Source organism: Solanum tuberosum, unplaced genomic scaffold, assembly GCF_000226075.1.
Source record: "Solanum tuberosum cultivar DM 1-3 516 R44 unplaced genomic scaffold, SolTub_3.0 scf00069, whole genome shotgun sequence".
Lineage (NCBI taxonomy): Eukaryota > Viridiplantae > Streptophyta > Magnoliopsida > Solanales > Solanaceae > Solanum > Solanum tuberosum.
The window spans coordinates 424,601-450,031 of NW_006238995.1; the positions used below are offsets into that span (position 1 = coordinate 424,601).

Sequence of the window (25,431 nt, forward strand, 5' to 3'; positions counted from 1 at the left end):
GTCAATTAAGTCTATAGATTGTCATGTTTTGTCATATTTTTTAATTTTCTTAATAGAGAATATCACAAAATGATTTACAATCGAAATTAACTATGAATTTCATCACTAAATAACTCATAATCAATAATAATTTTCATAATCTATCACTAATCTATTATTAATAGAATTAACGAACAATTCTTTTGATCACCCTACAGCACAATCATCATTATTCAACACCATCCAATTAGAAATAAATGGTTATAGAGTGTTTTGCTAGATTTACAATGAAAAGCATATGTATGGCCTCCGAAAAAATGAATAGCTACTTATCCGTATCAATTCTGAATTGATTGTTTGATACTTGAGGAAGATCTACGGAGAAACTGTTCTCCAATCGTTCTCCATCCGTTCTTCGTCTATACCTTTTAAGAAAATACATTACCATTTGTTATCACCAACATCTTTATTAATTATTATTATAATTAAAAAAAATAACTTTCTATAATTAAATTGAGGGATAAGACTATGAGACATACCACAACATTAATTGTCCAAATTAATATTCTTAGCTGCTAAACATAACTTCAAAATTTATTTCATAGAACAACTAACAATAGTATGTATATACTTGATAGGAGTAACAAAAAGTATAGCATAAGTCAAAAACGTATTTAATGTTAGTGTGCAAAAAGCAATTGCAAATAATATGTTGGTATATTATTGTTACCCTACAAACTAAATTAATTGCTTCATATATACCAAACATGTTTTGATGTAGTGGATTCTTTCATGCATCAGGTTCGATTTCAAATTATGAAATCAGTTTTGTTATAAGTATTTTACTTTTTATATGAGATTTCTCAATGCAAACTCTAATTTAAACAAATTTCAGTATGAATATTGAATAAAAAAAATTAAAACAATTGCTTTATACCAATAAGTTGTGGTGGAGTATATCTTTTCATCTTTAGTTATAGATCTTGTGTTTGAACTTAGAAAATTAAAATTATTTTTGTTGAAACACTTTATAATCGAATTCAGATATAATTGAATCTGAATATCAATACCGAATGGACCCCCCCCCCCCCCCCCCCCCCCACCCAACACCACAACCCCCCCCCCCCCCCCCCCCCCCCCCCCCCCCCCCCCCCCCCCCCCCCCCCCCCCCCCCCCCCCCCCCCCCCCCCCCCCCCCCCCCCCCCCCCCCCCCCCCCCCCCCCCCCCCCCCCCCCCCCCCCCCCCCCCCCCCCCCCCCCCCCCCCCCCCCCCCCCCCCCCCCCCCCCCCCCCCCCCCCCCCCCCCCCCCCCCCCCCCCCCCCCCCCCCCCCCCCCCCCCCCCCCCCCCCCCCCCCCCCCCCCCCCCCCCCCCCCCCCCCCCCCCCCCCCCCCCCCCCCCCCCCCCCCCCCCCCCCCCCCCCCCCCCCCCCCCCCCCCCCCCCCCCCCCCCCCCCCCCCCCCCCCCCCCCCCCCCCCCCCCCCCCCCCCCCCCCCCCCCCCCCCCCCCCCCCCCCCCCCCCCCCCCCCCCCCCCCCCCCTGCAGCCAATAAGTTGGAGTGTACTCCTTCATTCAGAATTAGAGGTCACATGTTCAAATTCAAGGATAAAACTATGAGACTTACCACAACATGAATTGCCCAAATTAATTAACTTATGGTTGCATTTATTCAATTGTACGAGAGTCAACTCAGTTCATTCATTGAGTTGAATCATGTGCCAAGTGGCATTCATGTGGCAATGAAAGTTCTTGTTAATGGTTCAACTATGACAGACCATGAAGTTGCAAGAGAGATCGAGTATCTTCACCGAAGGACTGCTTCTCTCTTTTTGATATCATCAAAGTATAATATACTCTCGTGGTATTAATGTGTAATTGAACAATATTTTTATTGAGGTTTACTTCAGTTTTTCGATGAAATTACTCAATCATCCATGATACCATTACGATATATCTATATACTATCGCGGTATCATTGAGGTGTGTTTCAATTCTTTAATATTTTAATTTAAAAATATATATAAATATATTTTATACTAATTTAGAATTTAATAAATAGGATTGCGACTTGAATAATTTTCTCTTAATTGTTTCTTATTTATTTCTTAAAAAAAAGAGTTCAATCCTATATGAAACCAATAGGGTATCAATATATCGACGGAGTATCACAGAGGATTAAGCTTAGTCTTATATTATACAAATATGGTAGGGGTGTACAAAATCAAACCGAAAACCGAATCAAACCGCAAATTGAGTCAAACTAGAAAAAAAAAACCAACTAATGGTTTGGTTTGACTTGGTTTGGTATTAAAAAAAAACCCAATTATACTTGGGTTGGTTTGGTTTTAACTAAAAATAGTCAACCCGAGACCAAACCAACCCGACATTAATTTTTAAAATTTATTTTACACATGAAAGTATTTACTTTGATGTAATTTCTAAATATTACTTATATGTTTTCATAATTTTTATCTTTTAACATATTTTTCAAGTTTTTTAAACTTAGAATTTTGAATGGTCCAATAAAAGTTATAGTCTGTAGATATTAGTAACTACAATAAAGCTCAATCCGAAATCAAATCAATACTATGCTAACATGATAAATTAATTCAACACTAAGAATGACAATAATGTTGAATATTTGTTCTTTAGTTTTACATTGGTTTAGACATTTAAAATACAATTATTATTTTTTTCATTTTTAATCATGTAACTAATACTTATTAGACTTATTTTAGAATGATTTAGTACTTTTAAATTAGCATCATTTTCACTATGACTATGCAATATTTATTTTATATGATGATTTCATTATTATTTTTTATTGAATATTTTTGTGTCATCACTCATCTCATATTTTGTGTTATTTTCTTAAGAAACACCTTAGATAACTGTATTTTGGTTGGACTAAAGAGATATTTGAAGCACAAGTTAATTATATGTTTGTATGCACACTTTATCAGAAAAACCCAAAAACCTGAAAAAAATCCTAGATTTATTAGTTTGGTTTGATTTAAAAAATTAAAAATTCGACACAATTGTTTGGTTTGGTATTTGAAAAACCTGAACCAATCCGAGGTTGAAAAACCCGAAAAACCCGAGTTTATCAGTTTGGTTTGATTTATAAATTTAAAAAATTTATACAAATGATTTGATTTGATATTTGAAAAACCCGAATCAACCCGGCCATGTACACCCCTACAATATGGTATCAATATACCGACGGAGTATCACAAATAATATATTTTCTACTAATTTAAAGTTTAATAAATAAGATTGTGACTTTAATAATTTCTCTTAATTGTTTCTTATTTATTTCTTTAAAAAGGTGTCCAATCCTATATGACATTGATAAGGTATCAATATACTGATGGAGTATCATAGAGGATTAAGTTCAGTCCTATATAATATCAATATGGTATCAATATAGTAACTGAGTATCACAAGTTTCCACTCAGGGGCAATATGCCCTCTTCCCTGAATTCAAAATGCATCACATAATATTACAAAAGTTATTTAAATGGGTGAAGCATGATAAATTTTACGCGACTGCTCCTTTGTTCTAGTCACTGAACCACTGCTTCTTCATTCTTAATACCATCATAATATATATATACTCTGATAGTAACAACCTAGCATAGCCAACTAGATTAAGCCAATGACATAAAAATATATTATACAGTTAGTATATGTAACTAAAATCCTATAAAAAGTACTTTTAGACTCAAAAAGAGTTTCATTATAAATGATAAAAATTAGTTAAAGTGATACATGGGATAACCAACGCTTTAACATGGCAAGACATTCCGCAGGTTTCCACTCAGGGGCCGTATGCCCTCCTCCCTGAATGCAAAATGCATCAAATAAAATTATAAAAGTTACTTAAATAAGTGAAGCATGGTAAATATATGTTTCAAGCACGGTATATATATACATACTATTAATTATTTTTGTATATCTGACTAACGACTGCAGTTACTTTCAACTAAGTGATTAAGTGCACTAAAAGTCCTGATAATGTATATATATACACTAATTCTCCCTATAGTTTGAAGTAATTATATTTTATACTACTAGTTAAAATTTATATCATATTTTAAGTCAAATACACATAGATACATGATTTTACCAAATTCATTGAAATAGAGAGAAAGGCTATCGAGATTTGTCCATGCATCCTAGATACATACGAATCACTCTAGATACACACTAGATAAATATATCTGGTGTGATTGACAAGTATCTGGGATATCAAATACATAACAAAGTGGCAATTGAGATTTATTTATGTATCCTAGGTACATGTGAATCCACTTAGATATAATGTATCGTGAACAAATTACACCTAATTTTGATTATGTATCCCGAGATATGTATATCTGGACTATACGAACGCAACAAAATCTGGTAAGATTCGTAATATAGCAAACTAACATGTATCTAAATAATTAACTCCTAAACTACTGACAATTTTATAAGTTGCGGATAACTTAATCACAATTGAATGATAAATGTATGTATGAAAGAGGAAATCATGATGAAGTTAATTAGTCTTACCTTGACCGTGGCAAACGTCATTTGGTTGGAATAACTTCTTGTATAACTATGCAATAATAAAACTTAAATTAATTTTATTTACATTTACCTTTTTTTCTTACCATTATAATATACATATATAATTGAAGACATATTTAAGTTATAAGGAACTCACCCTGCAACTTGACCATCAACAACCCATGGCTTCCAATCATCAATAATTGAATAGCTTAGTGATTTAATCCATAATTGTGTTGAACTAAATGGCACAACCATGTCATGATCACCACTAGTCAAAACAACAAAAATTAATATACATAAAAAATATGTACCAAGTTAAATAATTTATGATTATAATATATAGTTTAATAAATACCTGTAAATAAGAGATCTAAAGCCTTTACGACTAAGATTTGCATGATATGGTACAGTATTGTTGATAATTGTTCCAAAAGACAAGTTGTTCCTGCATCTCTCCCATGCTATACTAGTCTTTTGAAGTTTATGAATTTTGTATTTTAGTAAATAATCTAGGTTTAATTTTAAAGAAAATATTATTTTATATTCGAAATATCATACCTTTCGAACATGTAGAGCATCTTGTACAATTTTATTGTTGGCCCAAATCACAGAGAGATCGTGCCATTCTTCCTAAAGAAAGAATTAAAGAGGGAACAAATTAAATTGTTAAGTGTTTCTTCTGATTTTCTTATCATAATTGAATAACGAGAAAACAAATAATTTTGTCCATGTATTCAAAATTGTTCAATTTTATTCTCCAATACTATTTTTGGGCTAAATTTGACTAAGAAGTGGAGATCCGACGCTGACTTGACCCAAAGCTTGAGAACCAACTTTGACTTGGAACTTGAGATTGGACCTTGACTCGATACTTGAGACTCGACCCCGACTTGAGTTTGACTTGGAACATGAGACTAGAGACCCAAACCCGACCTAGACCTGATACTTGAGACCCTAGATGTGACCATGACTTGGGGATCGAGACTCGAGTTTGACCTAGAATTCAAAACCTAACCCTGACGCCGATCGGGACTCGAGACCTGACTTTGACCCAAAACTTGAAACTTAGCCTGAGATTCGACTTTGACCTCGGCTCAAGACTCGACACTCGAGCGTCAACCCTAGCAGGGACCCAACCTTGACTTTGGACTAGAACCCTAAGTCTAAACCTTGACCCATAGAAAAAATCAAAGTAAATCTCAAACAGTAAAATTCAAATTAAAGTAAATCTTAAAAATAATAAAAACTTACTCGACATTTAATTCCAAAAAATGTAGTAAGATTTTTGAGCTTTTGAACATTCCCTGCCAACGATCTTCTTGAATCATGTGATACAAGTTCACAAGGGGACTCTAGGATATTATATTGATAAATATCCTTAATCAACTGCATTAATATATTAATGGCTCTTAATTATTAATTTGGCTATCAAAATTACTCTTTCAAAAAAATATTTAAAAAATGAATGAGAGCTAACCCAATCAAAAGTACGTATGTCCCTCGAACAAAGTTGGTTGGTTGAATCACTATGGCTATAATCTCCTCCACAATTAGTCACAAATGACTGTTTAAGAAATTAAGCCCACTTAATTAATTAGTTCTCTATAAAACAAAAACAAAAATAAAATCCACTAGTCATTAAATAAGTTTTTTTGTTTTGTCTGACTTTTTGTGATACTACTCAAATCGATACTTTGAAAATATTACGTATCTTACCACTAATTAGATACATGTATTTTTGCTATCAGATACACTGAAATAGAGAGAGGCGAGCGAGATGGGGAAGAAGGTGAGCGAGATTTGTCATGTATCCCAGATACATGTGAATGCACTTTGATACAATGTATCTAGAACAAATTACACATAATTTTGACCACATATATCTCGAGATGTATGTATTTGAACATATCTAGACTCACCAAAATCTAGTAAGATATGTAATATTGCAAACTAGAATTATGTAAGTAATTAGCTCCTAAACTAGTAGGATTTATGTAAGCTTCCCTAAATTTAATACATTTATATGACATGTATGATTCACTTTTAATACAAAAGTGCATTTTTTTTAAAAACCAAAATAAGCCTAATACATTTTAAGACACTTATTACACATCTATATTGCATGCAAAATCAATTTTTATATATAGTGTAATACATCCAAATCTATTTACATGCATAATTCATTTTTAATACATAGTGCAACTTTTTTTAATCAAAACTAATATAATATATTTATAATACATATATATTACATATAATTCACGTTTAATACATAGTACAACGACTATAAATGATAATCATATATACCTTGTATAGTTCATCAGGAATTAGGCCCATTGCATGAGCAAAAGGTACCTTATACTTGTAATCTGGACCAGTAGATGTTACTGGATTCCCAAGAATATATCCCTGCAAATACCATTAATTCCACAAAAAATACATAACAAAATTCATTTAATTTTACTTGTCTATTATTTTTAAAATATTTTTTTATTTTTAGTTATCGATTTTAATATACGATATATATATTTTTTTCATATTTTATATTTAGTGTTAATGACTTATATATTCGTCAAATTATTTTTAAAGATTGAAACACCAATTAATATGAATATTATGGTGACTCGTATAAATCATTTTTAAGAAGTGTGCAAAAGTAAAAGTGAATGGAAGAGGTAGTAAAATTTCTCTTTTAATCAGAAATTTTGGGTTGAGTTTTGTGTATGAAAATTTTTTAGTTAAAGAGATTTTCCCCTTACATGAATCTTGTATGATGTGAATTTAGATAGTCAGAATTCTAATACAAATATTGAATACCAACATAATGAATACATAATGTGTTTTGTGAGCGGTACGTAGAATTAACTCCATTAACTCATTAAATGTTATATAAGCAATATTCAAGACTCAATACATTCATGAAATTAAGTTAATATACCCATTTCATTTCATACTATTTGGCTTTGTTAATTTAACATTTTTTTATAAAAAATTAATTAGATGTGTATTTTATTAAATTTTATTAAGGGAAAAAGGTCGAAAATGCCTTTAAACTATGTGAAAAAAATAAAAATGTCCTTCGTTTATAGTTTGGCTCAAAAATGTCCTTACCGTCAATATTTTGGCTCAAAAAAACCCTTGCAGTCAATACTTTGATCCATAAATGCCCCTATAGTTACAAAATGGGTCAAACATGCCCTTTTACAAATAAATATATTATTTTTTTCTTTTTAAACACATCTTCTTCCTAATTAAAATATTATTAAAGAACACTATTCTTGTTTTCTTTCTTCTAAAATCACTTTAACAAATAAAAATGTAGGAAATATTTCTTTTCTTCTTAATCTCATTTTATCAATTAAAATAGAATAACTTCATGTGCCTTTCGACAGATAATATATGTCATATATATAAGATCATAGTATATCCATCATTAATTTATATTTATATGACGATAAAAAACAATGATAATAAAATTAGAAATATTTTCATTTTTTATTTTTTTCTGAATTGAAGTAAGATAAACATTTGCTAATTTTAAAAAACATTATTAGAAAAAGAATGTGTTAAAAATAAAATAATAATATATTTATTTGGAAAATGAGCATTTTTAACCCATTAAATAACAATAAGGGCATTTTTGGATCAAAGTATTGACGGTAAGGGCATTGTTGGACCATACTACAAACGGAGGGCATTTTTGTTCCTTTCGCATAGTTAAAGGGAATTTTTTAACCAAAGTATTGATGGTAAGGGCATTTTTGAGCCAAACCATAAACGGAGGGCATTTTTTTTTCCTTTCACATAGTTTAAGGGCATTTTAGACCCTTTTCCCTTTTATTAATAATGTATTAGGACTTTAAATTTGAGTACTACTACTTTGGTAGGAAAAATAAAGGATAACTATCTCGAGATTAATTTTAGGATGATTTTATCCAATATTTCATTGTGATAAAATTGCGGGATAACTTATCCGGGAATCGTAGTTGTATTTTTATCTCACTTCAAGGGTAAGACTTCTAATCTCCGGATACAGAAAAAATGTTATAAAATTTCCTTGATTTGCTAAAATGGATAAGCAAAATAAAACATATATTTTTAATAGATGAGTCAAGTAAAATAAAATGGAAGGAATAAACCAAATAAATAATTCAGGAAATTAATCATTAAATGAGCTTGGCTTAATAAAAAGAGAAAAAAGCATGTATGATTACTGACCTTAAGATTGATCCGTGGCTTGATTCCCATATCAATACCTGCATTATTGCATAATTTGCATCAACAATATACTATTATATTTTTCTATAAGAGAAAAAACTATATATTATAACAATAATTAACACAAACTATTAATTTATTACCATTTGATATGACTTGAGTAACAATAGGAACTGTAATTCCACTATAGGAGTCTCCAGCAACATAGAAAGGATTATTGAGATATACTTGATGCTCAATTAACCACTGCAAAATATATATATATAAAAAAGATTTAAAATTTTTATATAACTACACTACAATAAATACAACTTTTAACGGTAATAAATATGCACATTAACAAAGAGTGCTAAAACATATACCGACATTAGTTAATTGTCATTGGATCCAGTGTGGCTATAGACTTTAGGAACATTTACAAAAAATACTAAATGTCACTAAAAATACATATTTAGTGGCAATTAAGTTATTGTCGTTAATTAATTGTCACTAAAGATTCTAATGATGACATTTCAAGGTATTATTTTTTTGTTTTTCACCTAATATTCAGTATCCATATTGGAATCCCGATTAATTTGAATTCGTGCCACGTAAGAGGATGCACACACTCCCTGATAAGATTTTTTTTTTCATATCTAGAGTTCGAACAAGACCTCTGATTAAATTAATTTTTTTTTTATCTATCCCACCACGACCCTCGATAATGACTTTCAATTGACTTACCTTTCGAAGAAATTCATAAGCATGATCAGCTGACTGTAAATCATCTGAGTAATTTGCTTTTTGTGTTGTTGCATAGGAGTATCCACTCCCTACTGGCAAATCTACAAAAATCATGTTTGCCACCTATAATTTAACCATTATTAATTAGTTGTCAAAATTTTCGAGAAGTTAAAAGTATTTATTTTAGAAAATTAAGGTGTTTAATTTAACCAAAACATTTTTTGGAACTTTTAGATTATTGGACGAGCACAAATTAAATTGCTATTCTGATTTCGATAAATGTACATTTCAAATTGATTAGTAAAACAATGACTTCTATTCTCCGAAAGTATTTTTTCCAATAATTACTTTCGAATAAACAACTTTATAAAAGAAACAGATTTTGAAAATTTGACTGAACAAAACATTATTATTATTTTGTATGGTTATTTTAAAAGTTATTTTGTGTCGAAAGTAATTTTTTTAAAACGGTACTTTAATGAGAAGTAATTTGTAGGTTACTAATCAATTTGAAAAATATTTTTAAACAATCTATTTAAATTTTGTTTTGACTATCCTAATGAGTCATAATATTAAATTTATCTGCAAATAAAAAGAAAAATACATTATTACAATGTATTTATTGTTTCTAACCTTTGTGTATGCATATGGATTTAAAGACAACGTTGGCAAGCTCCCATTATACGCTCTAATATCCATTGTAATGGGTCCTGCAAATTTTAGCAAGAAAATTAAAAAAAAAAAGTAAATATATATATATTTCGTCTAAAATTATGTGATTGTATTTTGTTTAATATAGACACTAAAAAAGGAAAACTTACATACATCTTACTAGTTAAAGAGTTAATTACTTAGATACATTCTGCTTTTCAATATTATGTTACTTATCAAATTTTGGTGCATCCAGATACATCTAGATACATGTATCTCAGGATAAATGAGGTCAAATTTGTTCTAGATACACTGTATCCAAGTGAGTTCACATGTATCTGGGATACATACCAAATCTCGCTCGTCTTTCTCCCATCTCGCTCTCTGCTCTCCTACGTATTTGGTATCCCAGATACATACAGATCAAACGAGATACATATCGATACATGTATATAGTGTGTATCTAGTGTGATTTACATGTATCTCGGATACATAACAAAATCTCGCTCGCCTCCCTCCCGTCTCGCTCGCCTCTCTCCCTATTTTAGTGTATTTGGTAGCAAAAATACATGTACCTAAGTGTATCTTTCTCAATCTATGATATGAAACTCTTAGTTAGTGGTAAAATACATAATATTTTAAAAGTATAAGTAATAATAGTATATATATAAGGGAAAAGCGTCTGAAAAATACCCCAACTTTGGCCGAAATTATTGTTACGATATCAAACTTTAATGAGGACCTATTACCCCCCCCCCCTAGACTATTTAATACCATATTTTAAACATATATATTTGCCCATACTCAGTCTATATTAGTTGAGTGTGTCACACGCGCGTTTTAATTCATTAAATTAATTAAATTAGTCATTTCGTTCCCTTTAATAAACATACTTGAAAAAGTAAAAAAAAAGGGGAAATCAATAGTCACTTCACTGTCACTCCGTCTCTTTCCCAAAACTCTCTTTTACTTTATTGCCAAAGAAGAAATCAAAGATCAAAATTGTGTTAGAAATCAAGGAAAGAAATTAGAAGCCCTAAATAACAATAGAACAAATAAGACCAAGAAAAATAATCTGAAATTAAAGAAAATAATTTGTTCCCTACAAAGCTTACCTGGCCCTTCAATGGTGGTCTTTTGGATTTAGAAAATAATTTCCAGCGAAGGAGAAAGGGTGTAAAATGAATTAGAATTATAGGTAAAAGAAATAGATATAGTTTAATCCCTGTATTGATACGTGGCATTTAATGATTGGCCTAAAAAAATTTATCTTGTGCCCTACGCGCCTATGCGTCGTGTTTTCACGCACTTGACCAGCTGGGCAAATATATATGTTTAAAATACGATATTAAATAGTCTATGGGGGTAATAGGTCCTCATTAAAGTTTGGTATCGTAACAACAATTCCGACCAAAATTGAGGTATTTTTCAGACTCTTTTCCCTATATATATAATAATGATAGTGAAATATGTCTAATTATGTAAAAGAAATATAAAACAAATTATAAATACTTATATGACTATTAATTATCTCATAAAAGATAAAAAATCTCTAATTCAACTAATATGAGGCATTATGATATAAAGACAAATTTTAGAATAACTTACCTAATTCAAATAAAATCGCACTCAATGGAGAGCAACCAGGACCTCCCGTAAACCAATAAATAAGTGGATCGATTTTTGAATTAGATTGCGACTTTATAAAATAATAGAAGAGTTGCACCTCATTTGCTTCACCTACTCCTATATACCTGATTAATTAATTTAAGAATCACCAATATAAAAAAACAATCATGTTATTGCATTATCAAAAAATGACAAAAAGAAATTGTAACATAATATAATTAAAAAAATGAGCTCATATTTTACCTTACCTTGAAATGATTAAAAAAAAAGTAGCTGGTATGATACTCCTTCTATCCAGCAATAGTTGTTCACTATTGACTTGACACATTCCTTAAGAAATAATAAATAATAGGGGTAATATCACTATTTGATTCTTTGACTTTATTAAATTTAATGTTTTGAGAAATGTGTTAGATGATAAATAGTATGTAATAACAAGGGTAAAATGGACCCAAAGGTAAATTATCTCTTGATTTCTAAATTGGACAAATATTGTTGGACAACTATTTTTAATATAGTGAACAACTATTATTAAACGGAGGGAATATTGATTTTTCAAAGATGATACAAATTTGATATTTTGATCGTCTTCTACTATAGTATGGTGAAATGGTCATTAAATACCATAATCATATCCTCCATATTTTCCTAATACTAATTAAGTTGGATGGTGCACTTTTGGGCAAAATTATGGAGTACTAAAATAATTAAAAAATATATGAAAAATTTATAATAAAAAATAAATTTATTTAAATTTTAAAATTTTAAAAATGTCATATAAATTAAAACGAAAGGAGTAGATACAAACTTTAGGGTGTGATTCAAATGTTTTGCAATAAAGTAACCCTATGTGTTGACTAGTAGACACATAAGTAAACATGAGAAAGGTAAGTGCGCTGCCAGCTACTTTATATGAAGTGGTGATCTCGCGCTCGCCGTGTCATAAATATTTTGTTTATTTATACTTATCTATTATATTAAAAATAAATATTTAATTTGGAAATCAAGAAATAATTCAATATTTTGTACATATTTTTATCCTCTAAGTCAACCTGTAAATGGAGGAACCAAGACTAGATATTTTCTTTCTAGTCCCAATCAAACATTTTTATGTTAAAAATAATAATAATAATTAAAAAATAACTTAAAAACAAAAAACAAAACAAAAACATTTCCATGTTACATACTAAAGTTATTGAGGAAATAATATTTTGCCTCTAATAACTGAAAGATTAGTGAATGAAATACTCTATTAGTTTACTTTTATTTGTATATTTTGAATATGCCTTTAAAAAAATTAATAATTGATATGAATATTTTTCATAATCTAGAAAACAGATAATTAATATTTACTTTGATACATTACAAGTGAATAGTTTTTTTTTATTTTTAGAATATATAATGAATAAATAAAAATAAACGAAGAAAGTATTAAAATTACCCGGTTTCAAGTTGAAATGGAAGTGGTCCTTCAAATCCAGGAAGATACTTGACAGGTGAACCAGCAAGAACAAAAAATGGATATATCTCAAATATTACAAAAATTAACAAGACAACGTGAAGTGAACACTTCATCTTCGAGTATTTCATTCTTTTCTCTACTTGAGAATGGAAAATACTGAATCTCATATTTTTCAATTTTAACCTCTCCCTCGAATACACATGGTGGATAAAACTGGACAAGAAATAAACTTTCTTGATATATATTTTAATAGACAAGTGGTATTAAGTTTGTGGGTCTCATTTTGTAAATTAATTAATTAATGGCTGCTTCTGCGCATATATTATACTATATTATAGCGGGGCATTATTAATTGGTCATAAAATATCGTGATCACGTGAGGTAACATGGACATTTTTTATTTATTGACAAGGTTATTATAGAAGTCGATGCATCATAGAAACATATTTTAGTTTAATTATCCAGACATCAGAATTTATTAGGTCGATTAATTCGATTTCTATATGTGGTTTTCTCCCCCCTCTCATTCATGTTTTAAAATGTAACGATTTTCTATTGTTATGGATAGATCAGTGTTAAAAAAATTTGATAAGAAAACTTTTTGGGTATCGACTTGAAAATTTTAGGCTAGGTCCAGCCTTAGGTGGAATCTGAGTAAGGTGAGGTCTAGGACAATATGAGAAAGGATTGATGATAATGTCCAAGTGTGGGTTGGTTTCTTTTAGCTAAGACATTAAGGAGCTCATAAGGCTTTTTCAAAAGTAAATTCGAATGCGTAGAACTCCCAATATCGAACTTGGCGTGAAAGGATTATTTTATAACGTCAAGATTTGAGGGTGTGTTGCGAAATGGGGGCTTTTGGGGAGAATTTCAAGTTTTGCCTCGTGCAAGCCGCTATAACAGGGTTAGTCAGATTTTTGTGTAGAAAAGCTCCAAAACCTCTCATTATTCTGCAACTTCGTTCTTGAGAAATGGAATGGCGATATAGGGAAAATTTCCCCAATTTTTTCACCAATTTCTTTTGTAAAGGTAAGTTAATTACTCCCCTAATTTGTATTTTGATTTTTGAGCCTTAGAATCTAGGGCATTGATTGTCTTGTTGTATTATTATGTTAGACCAAGTACAAGCTAAAGCTTCACTAAAGGGTCAAAGATTCATGGTCAAACTTTTGCATCAACTGTTTGGTTTGCAGGAATGCTAGATTTTTTTAATAGGGTAGTTAGATCTGTATTTACTTATATCAATATCTTGTAGACTGTAGGGAGATTTCATGCATAGACCTTCAGGCACAGAGTCTAATTGATTGAATGTGTGGTTTAACTGTGATTTAGGCTGATGATGGACTTGATTAGTTATCGTTGATATTATGATATTTGTTAGGTATTATACTAGGAAGAAAATTGTGGATAGTCGGATTATGATCAAAAAATATTTGGGAATGAATCTTTTTGGTAGGCGATGATTGTTGTTTTCTTGTCTATGTTATATGTACTTGTCAGTTGTTTCCTTCATATTGCATGCATTATATATGATTAGGATAAATGAAAAAAGAAAAAAACATGATTTTAAATGATGAATGTTGACAATCTCATGCAACGGAGGGTGTTGCTTACTTGTATTTACAAGGGCATGTGATTGTGCTTGTATTTGTGTGATTAATGATTGGTACGGGTACCATGCCTGATATAGGATGTTACCACAATTGGTTTGGATACCATGCATTGTACGTATATACTAACAATTGGTATGAATATCATATTTGGTATGGAGATATACATTAATGATTGACTCGGATATCACGCCGGTACACTAACAATAGTTGGCTCGGGTACTACATCAGTACACTAACAATTTGTGTACCAAATTTACTTCTTTATAGTGGAATGGTTACATGTTTGTCCATGAATGGCTAGATTTGTCTTTGAATGATGGGATAGTTCTTGTGCAGACCAATTTTGCATGTTAAATGATGTTCTAAGGATCTTTGATGGTTCAGGTTACTTGAAAGGTGTGATGAATGATGGGATAGTTCTTGTGCAGACCAATTTTGCATGTTAAATTATGTTCTAAGGATCTTTGATGGCTTGTTATTGTAACGACTCGGAAAATGATAGAGTGAAACTAGAGCCTCACATGTGAGTTTGGAGTCGAGAACTTAATGAAATGATTATATTTGAATTTGACCCAAAAAGTTCTTAAAAATGTGCTTCGGAAGTTACCGGAAACTTGTTTAGCTGTATATAAAAAGATCCGTTTCGTTTTTCAAAAATCCGACTTCATATTCTTGTTTAGGGGGTCAAATTGAGTGGGAAATGGGTCTAACCCAAATTTTAGAGCAACCGTATCAAAATCCGAAATTTCCAAGTGAAGCCTTTTTCGAGGGTCTACTTTGGAGGGTCATATCTCCTAGAACACAAATTATTTGGGTGGCCAATAATATATCCATGGAAAGCCCTTTGAGTTAGCTACCTAACGCACTTCGTTTCACCTCATTCGGAGTTCGGACGAAGAAGTTATGCCCATTTCCAGTGAGCGTTTTTACTGTTCACCCGCCTCATTTTTTTTCTAAGTGTTGGACCATTTCTTCCAAATGACATATATTATTTCCTATATACCATTAGTTCAATTCCCATCTCTAAAACATTTCCCAAAACACCTCTCCCATACTTAGACACAAGAACAAGATATAACACTACAATAACACTTTGTACAAGATCACCTTATAACCATAAGATTACCTTCACATAGTACTATAACACTTCATAACTTGATAACACTTTAATTCAATAGATAATGCCTTCAAGGCCATATTCATAATACAATCCATAATTAAACACCTCCACCATAAGTGGATCAAACCAAGCAAGAACAATTATATCAATAATATGAGATTAAGCCAACTTACCATCCTCCAAAGCCATTATGAGAAATTGAAGTGTTATCATGACATTGTATGAATGAGAGTTCAATGAAGATAATGTGATCATGTTATGAATGTAAAGGTGTTGTTGTAGGTTGTTCACTGATTTGGTTGCATAATTACTACCCTATTTTCCATGCTCTTTGATTCCATTACATGCCTTCAAGGTGTTTGACAAAATGTCCAACTATGGAGAATTGATGAATCGATGCTTTAAAGCTTGAGTTATGAGATGTATGGAAATTCCATAGATGTGTTGATGACACTCATGAATGTTGATGATATAATATGAAGGATTCTTCAATATAAAGTATACCTTGAATTGGTAGGGCTTATGCATCATTTTCTTGTATAAATGATTATATTGTTGATTGTTGAATCCTTGGATCGGTAGGCTTATGGCACCCTTTCATGTGTTAAATAATGTACCTTGAATCGGTAGGCTTATGGCACCCTTTCATGTGTTAAATAATGTACCTTGAATCGGTAGGCTTATGGCACCCTTTCATGTGTTAAATAATGTACCTTGAATCGGTAGGCTTATGGCACCCTTTCATGTGTTAAATAATGTACCTTGAATCGGTAGGCTTATGGCACCCTTTCATGTGTTAAATAATGTACCTTGAATCGGTAGGCTTATGGCACCCTTTCATGTGTTAAATAATGTACCTTGAATCGGTAGGCTTATGGCACCCTTTCATGTGTTAAATAATGTACCTTGAATCGGTAGGCTTATGGCACCCTTTCATGTGTTAAATAATGTACCTTGAATCGGTAGGCTTATGGCACCCTTTCATGTGTTAAATAATGTACCTTGAATCGGTAGGCTTATGGCACCCTTTCATGTGTTAAATAATGTACCTTGAATCGGTAGGCTTATGGCACCCTTTCATGTGTTAAATAATGTACCTTGAATCGGTAGGCTTATGGCACCCTTTCATGTGTTAAATAATGTACCTTGAATCGGTAGGCTTATGGCACCCTTTCATGTGTGATGATGTCAAAGTAATGAACTATTCTATGGGAATGTAGGCTAAGCACCGAGCGGATTTGGTTAGATGGAAACTCCCCCGACAGTTAGGCATGAGTTTCAATGATCGTCTACCTTATCCCATAAACTATGTGCCCGCATAGGAAGCTAGTGGATCCATTAAGCTATATATACCGGTCTTCCTTAGGCAAGTAGACCACCTCTTTTCGGTGTGGGGACTCATGACACCGGATTCCATGACAAGCTCTCATGGTCTATGTCGGTTAAATGCTTACTTCCCATCATGTGAGATTTCATTATGGTTTCTTGACAGGTTCTACAAAGTGTAGGTAGTAGTATGGGATGCTACCTATACATTGCACGAGTAGGCTTGGAGAGGGTCATAGTGAGTTTCTCTAAATCCTAATGACTGTGACATGAATGTACCCTAAATGAGGTTATTAAAGAATGTTGGCTCTTAAATGCTTAATATGTTATGCATGTTATACTTGGGTTATATTACGAGTTATTTTCCCTTGTCATGTCTTAATTAATGATATACCTCTTATGTATGAATATTGTGCAAAGGTGAAAGAAAGGAATGATAAGTTACTTTAAGTGACCTAAATGTGGTGCCTTAGTATGGATGGTGGTATGGGACGCCATCCATACATTGCACGAGGTATAGCATAAGGGTTTCTTGAGGTGAAGGTCCAAGGTAAAGGTTTTCATGTTGATATTGTTTAAAGGTGATATTATGACTTACTTGATGTTATGCTTGTCTTGTATGTCTTTTATGCTATTGTTCATGATATTTCAAAAAGGTGGCATAATGCATGGTTTCTAACTAAAATGTCCCTTTTTAAAGCATGTTTTGCATGGTCATCATACTTAGTACATTTTTGTGTACTAACCCATATTCTTCATGTTTTTACTACAAGTGTAGGTTCCGGCAAGTGATCCCTCTTAGCTAGTTTGAAGTGTTGGATTGCTTTCCTCCAAGACTTGGTATGTCCTCATGGATTCGAGGACAAGACTTTTAAGTTCTTTTGTTCATGTAATAGACTTAATAGACTTCTTTTGATTGTAAAGGGCCGTGTCCCTACTTATGTTTTTGTTTGTGTCTAAGATGGCCATGTGAAACTTAGACTTCCGCTGTGTGTTTTTAAAGTTGTTTTAAGAAGTTTAAATGTGTGGATGTAAATAAGTTTTTTATTATTCCGCACTATTTTCATTATTGAATGCAATGAATGACTATGTGGCTTGTATAAGACCCCTTCGGGGTCGAGTACGCCTTGTTACGACTTGGGGGTGCTCCCGGGTCGTGACAGTTATACTAAGGTTGTTCACGTTTATTATGCATATCAACTAAGAGTGAAGACTTGGAGTTGAGGCTATGTTATACTTGTGATTTTAATTATATATTATTTGTTTTGCTAAGTTGTGGTTACTAGGTCAAGTTGATGACCAAGGGTTTGGTGCACAATTTAAATATTGGAACTAATATAGTTGTTTAGTATTTAGAACATATCTGATAAGGAGGGATTTGAGTCAAGATGGTTTAGTAGGAATCTTACATATATATGGTCTATTAAGAGGGTTCAAGGATTAGGATGTTGACATGAGAACTTGAGGAAGAGTAATTGGTCGGTTAATAGAGTTAGAGACGGCTTTCTATTCGAAAAATCTCTATGTGATAGAAGGTTAGGTTCGATCTGATACCTAGACGATGGAGTTAAAATAAAAGGATTAATCAAATAAATAAATAAATTTTATTACTGTATTGAAGGGCAAACATAAGCTAGTCCACTCATAATAAGAACAAATTTGGAATCAAATTTATTCTAATTTTTTTTTTTTAGTTGAGAGGCAAATTATGAACCAATCTACAAGTGATAATAAGGGTATGTTTAGACTTTGTAATCATAATGAAAATAAGGGCAATTTTGTTCATATTTTAGTTGAGGTTTATTTTTGGTCTTTTTTTCCTTAAAAATATACTCCTTGAAAGTTGAAGCCCGAAATTTGGAAAAAAATTACTCGCACCGGGTGTTTACACCAAGCCAATGCAATTTCTATTATTACGTGATTTAATGAAGTAAAATGAACTATAAATTTAAACACATGACATGCATGTATTGACTTGGTGTAAACACCCAGTGTGGATAAATTTTACCCTCGAAATTTAAATTCATAAATCCACCTATAATTAGAGCTAATTAAATATTGCTTAAAGTATCATAAGGTAAGTTGCTCACATTTTTTATTTTTAATTGCTCTCTTACCTTTCAACAATAGGTAATGCTTCATACCAAACTTAATATAATAATTTCAAAAATAAAGTTCTTTATAACTTCTCATAATCAATCAAATAAAATTCATGGTATAAAAATAATATTATCAATAAATATACTTTAAATCAGAGTGATTCATAGGTTAACCAACGCTTTAACATGGCAAGACTTTCCACGGGTTTATATTCTGGGCCAGTATGCCCTGCTCCCTGTATTCAAAAGGCATTAATTAGAATGACAATAAAAAATTATTTAAACAAGTAGTGAACTAGAGTAAGATGTATATTTATGTGCATCAAATGTTTATACTAAACTAAATAAGTTCGTAGTTAAAAATGAAGGTAAGTTAATAGATATTATTTCCTAGGAACCATTTGGCTATAAAATAAATTTATTTTTATTGGAGTAACTTTTATTTTATTTGAATCAGTATATGATCATAAAATTCAAATTAAACTTGAAATTGTATTTTAAATTTAAAATAAACAGCTTATAATTTATTTTTCAATTCATGTTTCACTTTTAAAGTTGTATTTGAATACATTCAAACATAAATATTATTTCAATTTTTTTAATTTTTTTTTTGCAAATAGTATAACTAAACACAACTTCTTCTCCAACTCCAACTCCAACTCCATAAATTCCAAACAAAATAAAAAATATTAAAAAATCTATAGCCCAATGCCTATTTAATCATTTGTTAATTAACATATAAATACATATCCATGAAAGATGCATATTTTGTATTTATTGGTTTGATGCCAACATCATATGCAATCAAATTTTTATTATGAAAAGTATTGCTCCCTTCATTTTAATTTGCTTGTTTGAGTTTGATTTGATACACAAATTAAGAAAAGAATTAAGAAAACTTTTGATTTCTTGCTATTTTAAATTAAAGATATGTATAATATACTAATTTCTCTTTGATCTTATGATCTTAAACCTGACTTGCAAAAAGTTGATATAAATAGTTGTAAAAATAAAAAAAACTAAAACAAACAAATTAAAACAAGTGTAATAATTTCTTACCTTAATTGTCACGAATGTCATTTGATTGTAGTAACTTCTTGTATACCTATATGCAACAATCAAACTTAATTAATATTTTTTTCAATTTATTCTTTTGCTTAACATTAATTAAGGAATAATTGAAAAAAAAATTAGGTTAGAAATTCACCCTGCAACTTGACCATCAACAATCCATGGCTTCCAATCATCAATAATTGAATAGTTTAGTGATTTAATCCATACTTGAGTTGAAATAAATGGCACAACCATATCGTGATCACCACTACTCCAAAAAAAAATTTGTAAGTTTTTATGATACTGTGGTAAAATTGAATAATCATTTCGTTATAAAATATAGTTTTACTGTAATAATATAATATTAAGTGATTATTAATGAAATTACCCTCAAAAATAAGTTTAGAAAATTATTATAAAATGTATTAGCTTGAAAATAAAATAGTCTAATAAATACTTGTAAATAAGAGAACTAAAACCTTTACGACTAAGATTTGAATGATATGGTATAGTATTGTTGATAATTGTTCCAAAAGGCAAGTTCCTCTTGCATTCCTCTCATGCTCCAATAGTTTTCTGAATTTGATTTAATTTTGATATTTTAATAAATAATATCTAAGTTTCAATTTGTTTTTTTTTAATTATTATTAAAATTACATACCTTTCGAACATGAAGATTGAAGAGCATCTCTTACATTATTATCGTTGGCCCAAATCAAAGAGAGGTCATGCCATTCTTCCTTAAATATAATTACGGGGAAATAAATTGTTAGATCGATGTCTGTCCTAATTTTCATATCATAATATATAGTAACAAGAAAAAAAAATCTGAATTTGTCCATGTATCTGAATTTGTTCAATTGTCTTGTTTTTCCAAGATAAATAATATGTTTTGTCATAACGTTACACAATATTATTCTTGCATTAGCGAATTGTCTCATATTTGTCATTACAATTAGCAGAGTTTCAACTTAAAATATATGAATTTCATGTGTAAGGTTCAAATTTATCCAACTTATGACTATAGTTTCGAATTATTCTCAAGTAGAAGTTACGTTAGGATTCAAGGTAAAAACAAGATTGTTTCCTCGTGGCGAGATCAAGTAAAAAAAATAATTGATAGTAACTTACTCGACATTTAACTTGAGGATATGTAGCAGAATTTTTGAGCTTTAGAACATTTTCAGTCAACCATCTTCTTGAATCATTTGATACAAGTTCACAAGGGGACTCTAGGATATTATATTGATAAATATCCTTAGTCAACTGCATTAATATATTAATGGTTTTTAATTATTAACTTGACAATTAAAATTATTTTTTCAACAAAAAAAAAAAAAAAAAAAAAAGAGTGAGAGCTTACCCAATTGAAAGTATTTATGTCCCTTGAACAAAGTTGGTTGGTTGGAAGATTATGTGTCAACTATTCTTCACAATTAGTCACAAATGACTGTTTATGGAAATTAAATCACACTTAATTAGAGAGACATTAATTTGAAGGAATGAATTAACTATAGTATTTTGTACTTCTTCCGTTTCAAATTACTCTTAATAAATACCTTTTAAAAGATATATTTTTTACTATTCCCTCCGTGTCAAAATAAGTATCACCATTTAAGTTTGTTAAATATAATTTATTTATACTATGTGATACTTAGGTAATAATTTAAATAATTTAATGTAAATTAAATAATTCAAAAGAAATGTGAATGATCAAAAGAAAAATAAAGATTGGAATGGATAGATACCTGAATTTGAAATTAACAGTACTTATGTCATATTTGTAGCGTATAAAATTAGACTTGACAAAATATCTAAAAATTTATATGTCTGAAGTTTAATTATTATTATTTTTTTACCTAAAATCAAACATTTTTATCTCAATATATAATTAAATTTCTATCATTTTTATCTAACAACACCGCATTTCTAAAATTATTTCGCAGTACTCATACCTTGTATAGTTCATCAGGAATTAGGCCCATCCCATGAGCAAAAGGTAACATATAGTAATCTCGACGACCAGTAAATGTTACTGGATTGCCTAAAATATATCCCTGCAAATACCATTTAATTTATTGGACAGAAATGCATAATAGTTTATTTTTTTTACTATAATAAGTAAAAGTTGCAGATATTCTTTTCACCATATATAAAATCTTTTTTTTAGTACTAAGATGTATAATTCAGGTTGATTTTTATATAAAGTTATTTAACTTCACTCACTATAATAATAAAGTCACAAAACTAGTTTTTATTAGCATATTAAAGTAATAAAAGTTCATTATCGATCAATATGTGAAATCTACTATGAATAAAATCATTAAAAATGAGACAGCTTGATTTAACTAACTTCCATCAAAATGTACATATAATAAAAAATACATGTATGATTACCAACCTTAAGATTGATCCATGGCTTGATTCCCATATCATTACCTGCATTGCAAAATTTGTATCAACAATATATTATATTTTTCTATAAAAGAAAAAACACTATATATTATAATACTAATTACAAACGAATTATTTATTTATTAATTACCATTTGATATAACTTGAGTAACAATAGGAACTGTAATTCCACTGTAGGAGTCTCCAGCAACATAAAAAGGATTATTGAGATATTCTTGATGCTCAATTAACCACTGTAAAATACTTAAAGAAAATTGGTGAATTAAGACAAATAGATTTAAATATTATCTTAATATGTGATAATTATGCACATATAATATTATTAATAATAAAAATAAATAAATAAATTTGTCATGTGTTTACCTTATGAAGAAATTCATAAGAATGATCAGCTGATTGTAAATCATCTGAGTAATTTGCTTTTTGTGTTGTTGCATAGGAAAATCCAGTTCCCACTGGCAAATCCACAAAAATCATGTTTGCCACCTATAATTCAATTAAATAATTAGGGGCATTTCAGTTCATGTCAGTAAGAGTTTAATATATGTTACTCCGTATTATATTTGTCTCAATTTATATGGTAGAGATGAAATTAGGAGAATCAGTTATATATTTATATAATTTTAACTTGTAAATTATTGTGATTTATAGTATTTTTTATTTTTTTTGAGAAAACTATCTTATTAGACATACATCAATATTGTATATACTAATTCTACCTATACTTTTTAATAATTATGTATCTTACCAATAGTTAAGAGTTTTCTATTATATATTGAGAAAAATACACCTATATACATGTGTTGTTGCTATTAGATACACTAAAATAGAGAGAAGGAGAGGGAGGGAGAGAGAGAGAGAGAGAGAGGGAGAGGGAGAGAGAGAGAGGCAAGCGAGATGGGTAGGGAGGCAAGCAAGATGGGGAGGGAAATAGTCATGTATCTCATATACATACGAATCACACTAGATAAACACTAGATACATGTATCTTGTATGATTCACATGTATATTTGGGATACCATATACATAGGAGAGTGGCGAGCAAGATTTTGTCTATGTATCTAGCATGCGAATCCACTTAAATGCAATGTATCTAGAACAAATTACACCTAATTTTGACCTCATATATATATCTTGAGATACATGTATCTGGATAAATCTGAACACACCAAAATTAATAAAATTCGTAATATTACAAACTGGAATATATTAAAGTTGTTAGCTGCTAAATTAGTGAGATTTTTATAAGTTTCGCTATTATTTCTGACCTTAGTGTATGCATATGGATTTAAAGACAACGTTGGCAAGCTCCCATTTTAAGCTCTAGTGTCCAATATAATGGTCCTGCAAAATTTAGCAAGAAATTTGAATAATATTTGACAACTTGAAAACATAATTGAGTGATTTCATACAAAACTAATTAGTACAATTGCAATTTGTAAACATATTATATTTCCTCTGTTTGGTTGAATGTATAAATTTATCTCTTCAAATCAAACAAAATATAAAAGTAATTTTAAATTTAATCCCTCCTAAATATTCCACTTTATCTCATCAAATATGATATTATTTTATCTCACCTTTTAAATAAAATAAATTAAATTAATCTAACAATTATAATTTCATGATAACTTAATCCTACAAACCAAACGACTCCTATGTTCTTTTATAAAAATTAAAAGAAATGATATTGGTTCAATTCTCACGGTCCCAATTTCTCCTTTCTATTTCATCTTCCCTAGTCCTCATTGCAATAAAAAACAATGGGATAACTATTTTTGTGGAATATCCTAAAGATCAAATAATAGATGAAATTAAATATAAATATACATATAATAAACCTAATCAGTGTATATTTTTTTATATTTTAACTAGAGTCTGTTGTAGTTGTAGACATTGAAATTTTGTGAGATTCTATAAGATATGTGATTTATTCGAATTTGGATTCTACAAGGTGTGTTCAATTTCAATTAGGATTCTTGGAGGCTACTCAGCCGTAAATCCTAGCTCATGCCTATATAAAATATATTATATTCCCGTAAAAGACATCTCGTATATTCCATAAATTCATAGAATATCTATAAAGAGATCAAAATCAAATCATCCCGAGAGAAAAAAAATCAAGGAAGAAATTGTACCCACATTTTTTATCAATAAAATTATGTTTGTTCATATCTTATTTGTAATTGCAATTTATTTTTAGTCAGGTTAAAATTTGTTGCAAACATCTGTAAAAAGAAAACCAATTCTTATAATATAAGGGTAAAGTTAGATGAATAATTTACCACATTGAAAAAAAATGGAACTCAATCCAGAGCAACCGGGACCTCCCGAAAACCAAGAAATAAGAGGATCGACTTTAGGATTAGATTGCGACTTTATAAAATAGTAGAAGACTTGCACCTCATCTGCTTCACCTACTCCTATATACCTGATCAATTAATCTGAGAATAGTCAATATTAATTTTGCGAGTTTCATATATACATTATTGATTATTAAAGCACCCCATGAAGATATTTGACAGATAAAAAAATATCAAATTTCAAAAACTTGAGTTTTAAGTAGCAATACGTATAAAAAAAAGTGT

The 25,431-nt window shown here is 30.5% G+C and overlaps 1 protein-coding gene and 1 long non-coding RNA gene across 5 annotated transcripts; both read right to left on the reverse strand.

The window, feature by feature from the left end:
• Positions 1-3,273: 3,273 nt before the first annotated feature.
• LOC102594313 (serine carboxypeptidase-like 13) lies at positions 3,274-13,407 on the reverse strand. Of its 2 annotated transcripts, XM_015307910.1 has the most exons (15): positions 13,197-13,238; positions 12,004-12,085; positions 11,735-11,880; positions 10,109-10,185; positions 9,476-9,598; positions 8,896-8,998; positions 8,753-8,790; positions 6,842-6,943; positions 6,012-6,098; positions 5,786-5,920; positions 5,093-5,164; positions 4,890-5,005; positions 4,689-4,802; positions 4,535-4,580; positions 3,274-3,820 (listed from the first exon to the last, which is right to left on the reverse strand). In XM_015307910.1, exons 2-15 carry the CDS (start codon positions 12,081-12,083, stop codon positions 3,737-3,739), a joined length of 1,323 nt encoding a protein of 440 aa, XP_015163396.1. In that variant the 5' UTR covers positions 12,084-12,085; positions 13,197-13,238; the 3' UTR covers positions 3,274-3,736. The 2 variants fall into 2 exon arrangements, with proteins under 2 accessions (XP_015163396.1, XP_015163395.1); XM_015307909.1 differs by lacking the exon at positions 12,004-12,085 and having other exon boundaries at positions 13,197-13,407.
• Positions 13,408-20,440: 7,033 nt separating this feature from the next.
• LOC102594649 (uncharacterized) lies at positions 20,441-21,805 on the reverse strand. Of its 3 annotated transcripts, none has more exons than XR_001473241.1 (5): positions 21,792-21,805; positions 21,560-21,694; positions 21,090-21,164; positions 20,583-20,696; positions 20,441-20,480 (listed from the first exon to the last, which is right to left on the reverse strand). It is a non-coding gene; the product is annotated as an uncharacterized lncRNA (long non-coding RNA). The 3 variants fall into 3 exon arrangements; XR_001473240.1 differs by having other exon boundaries at positions 21,090-21,168; XR_001473242.1 differs by lacking the exon at positions 21,090-21,164.
• Positions 21,806-25,431: the final 3,626 nt, after the last annotated feature.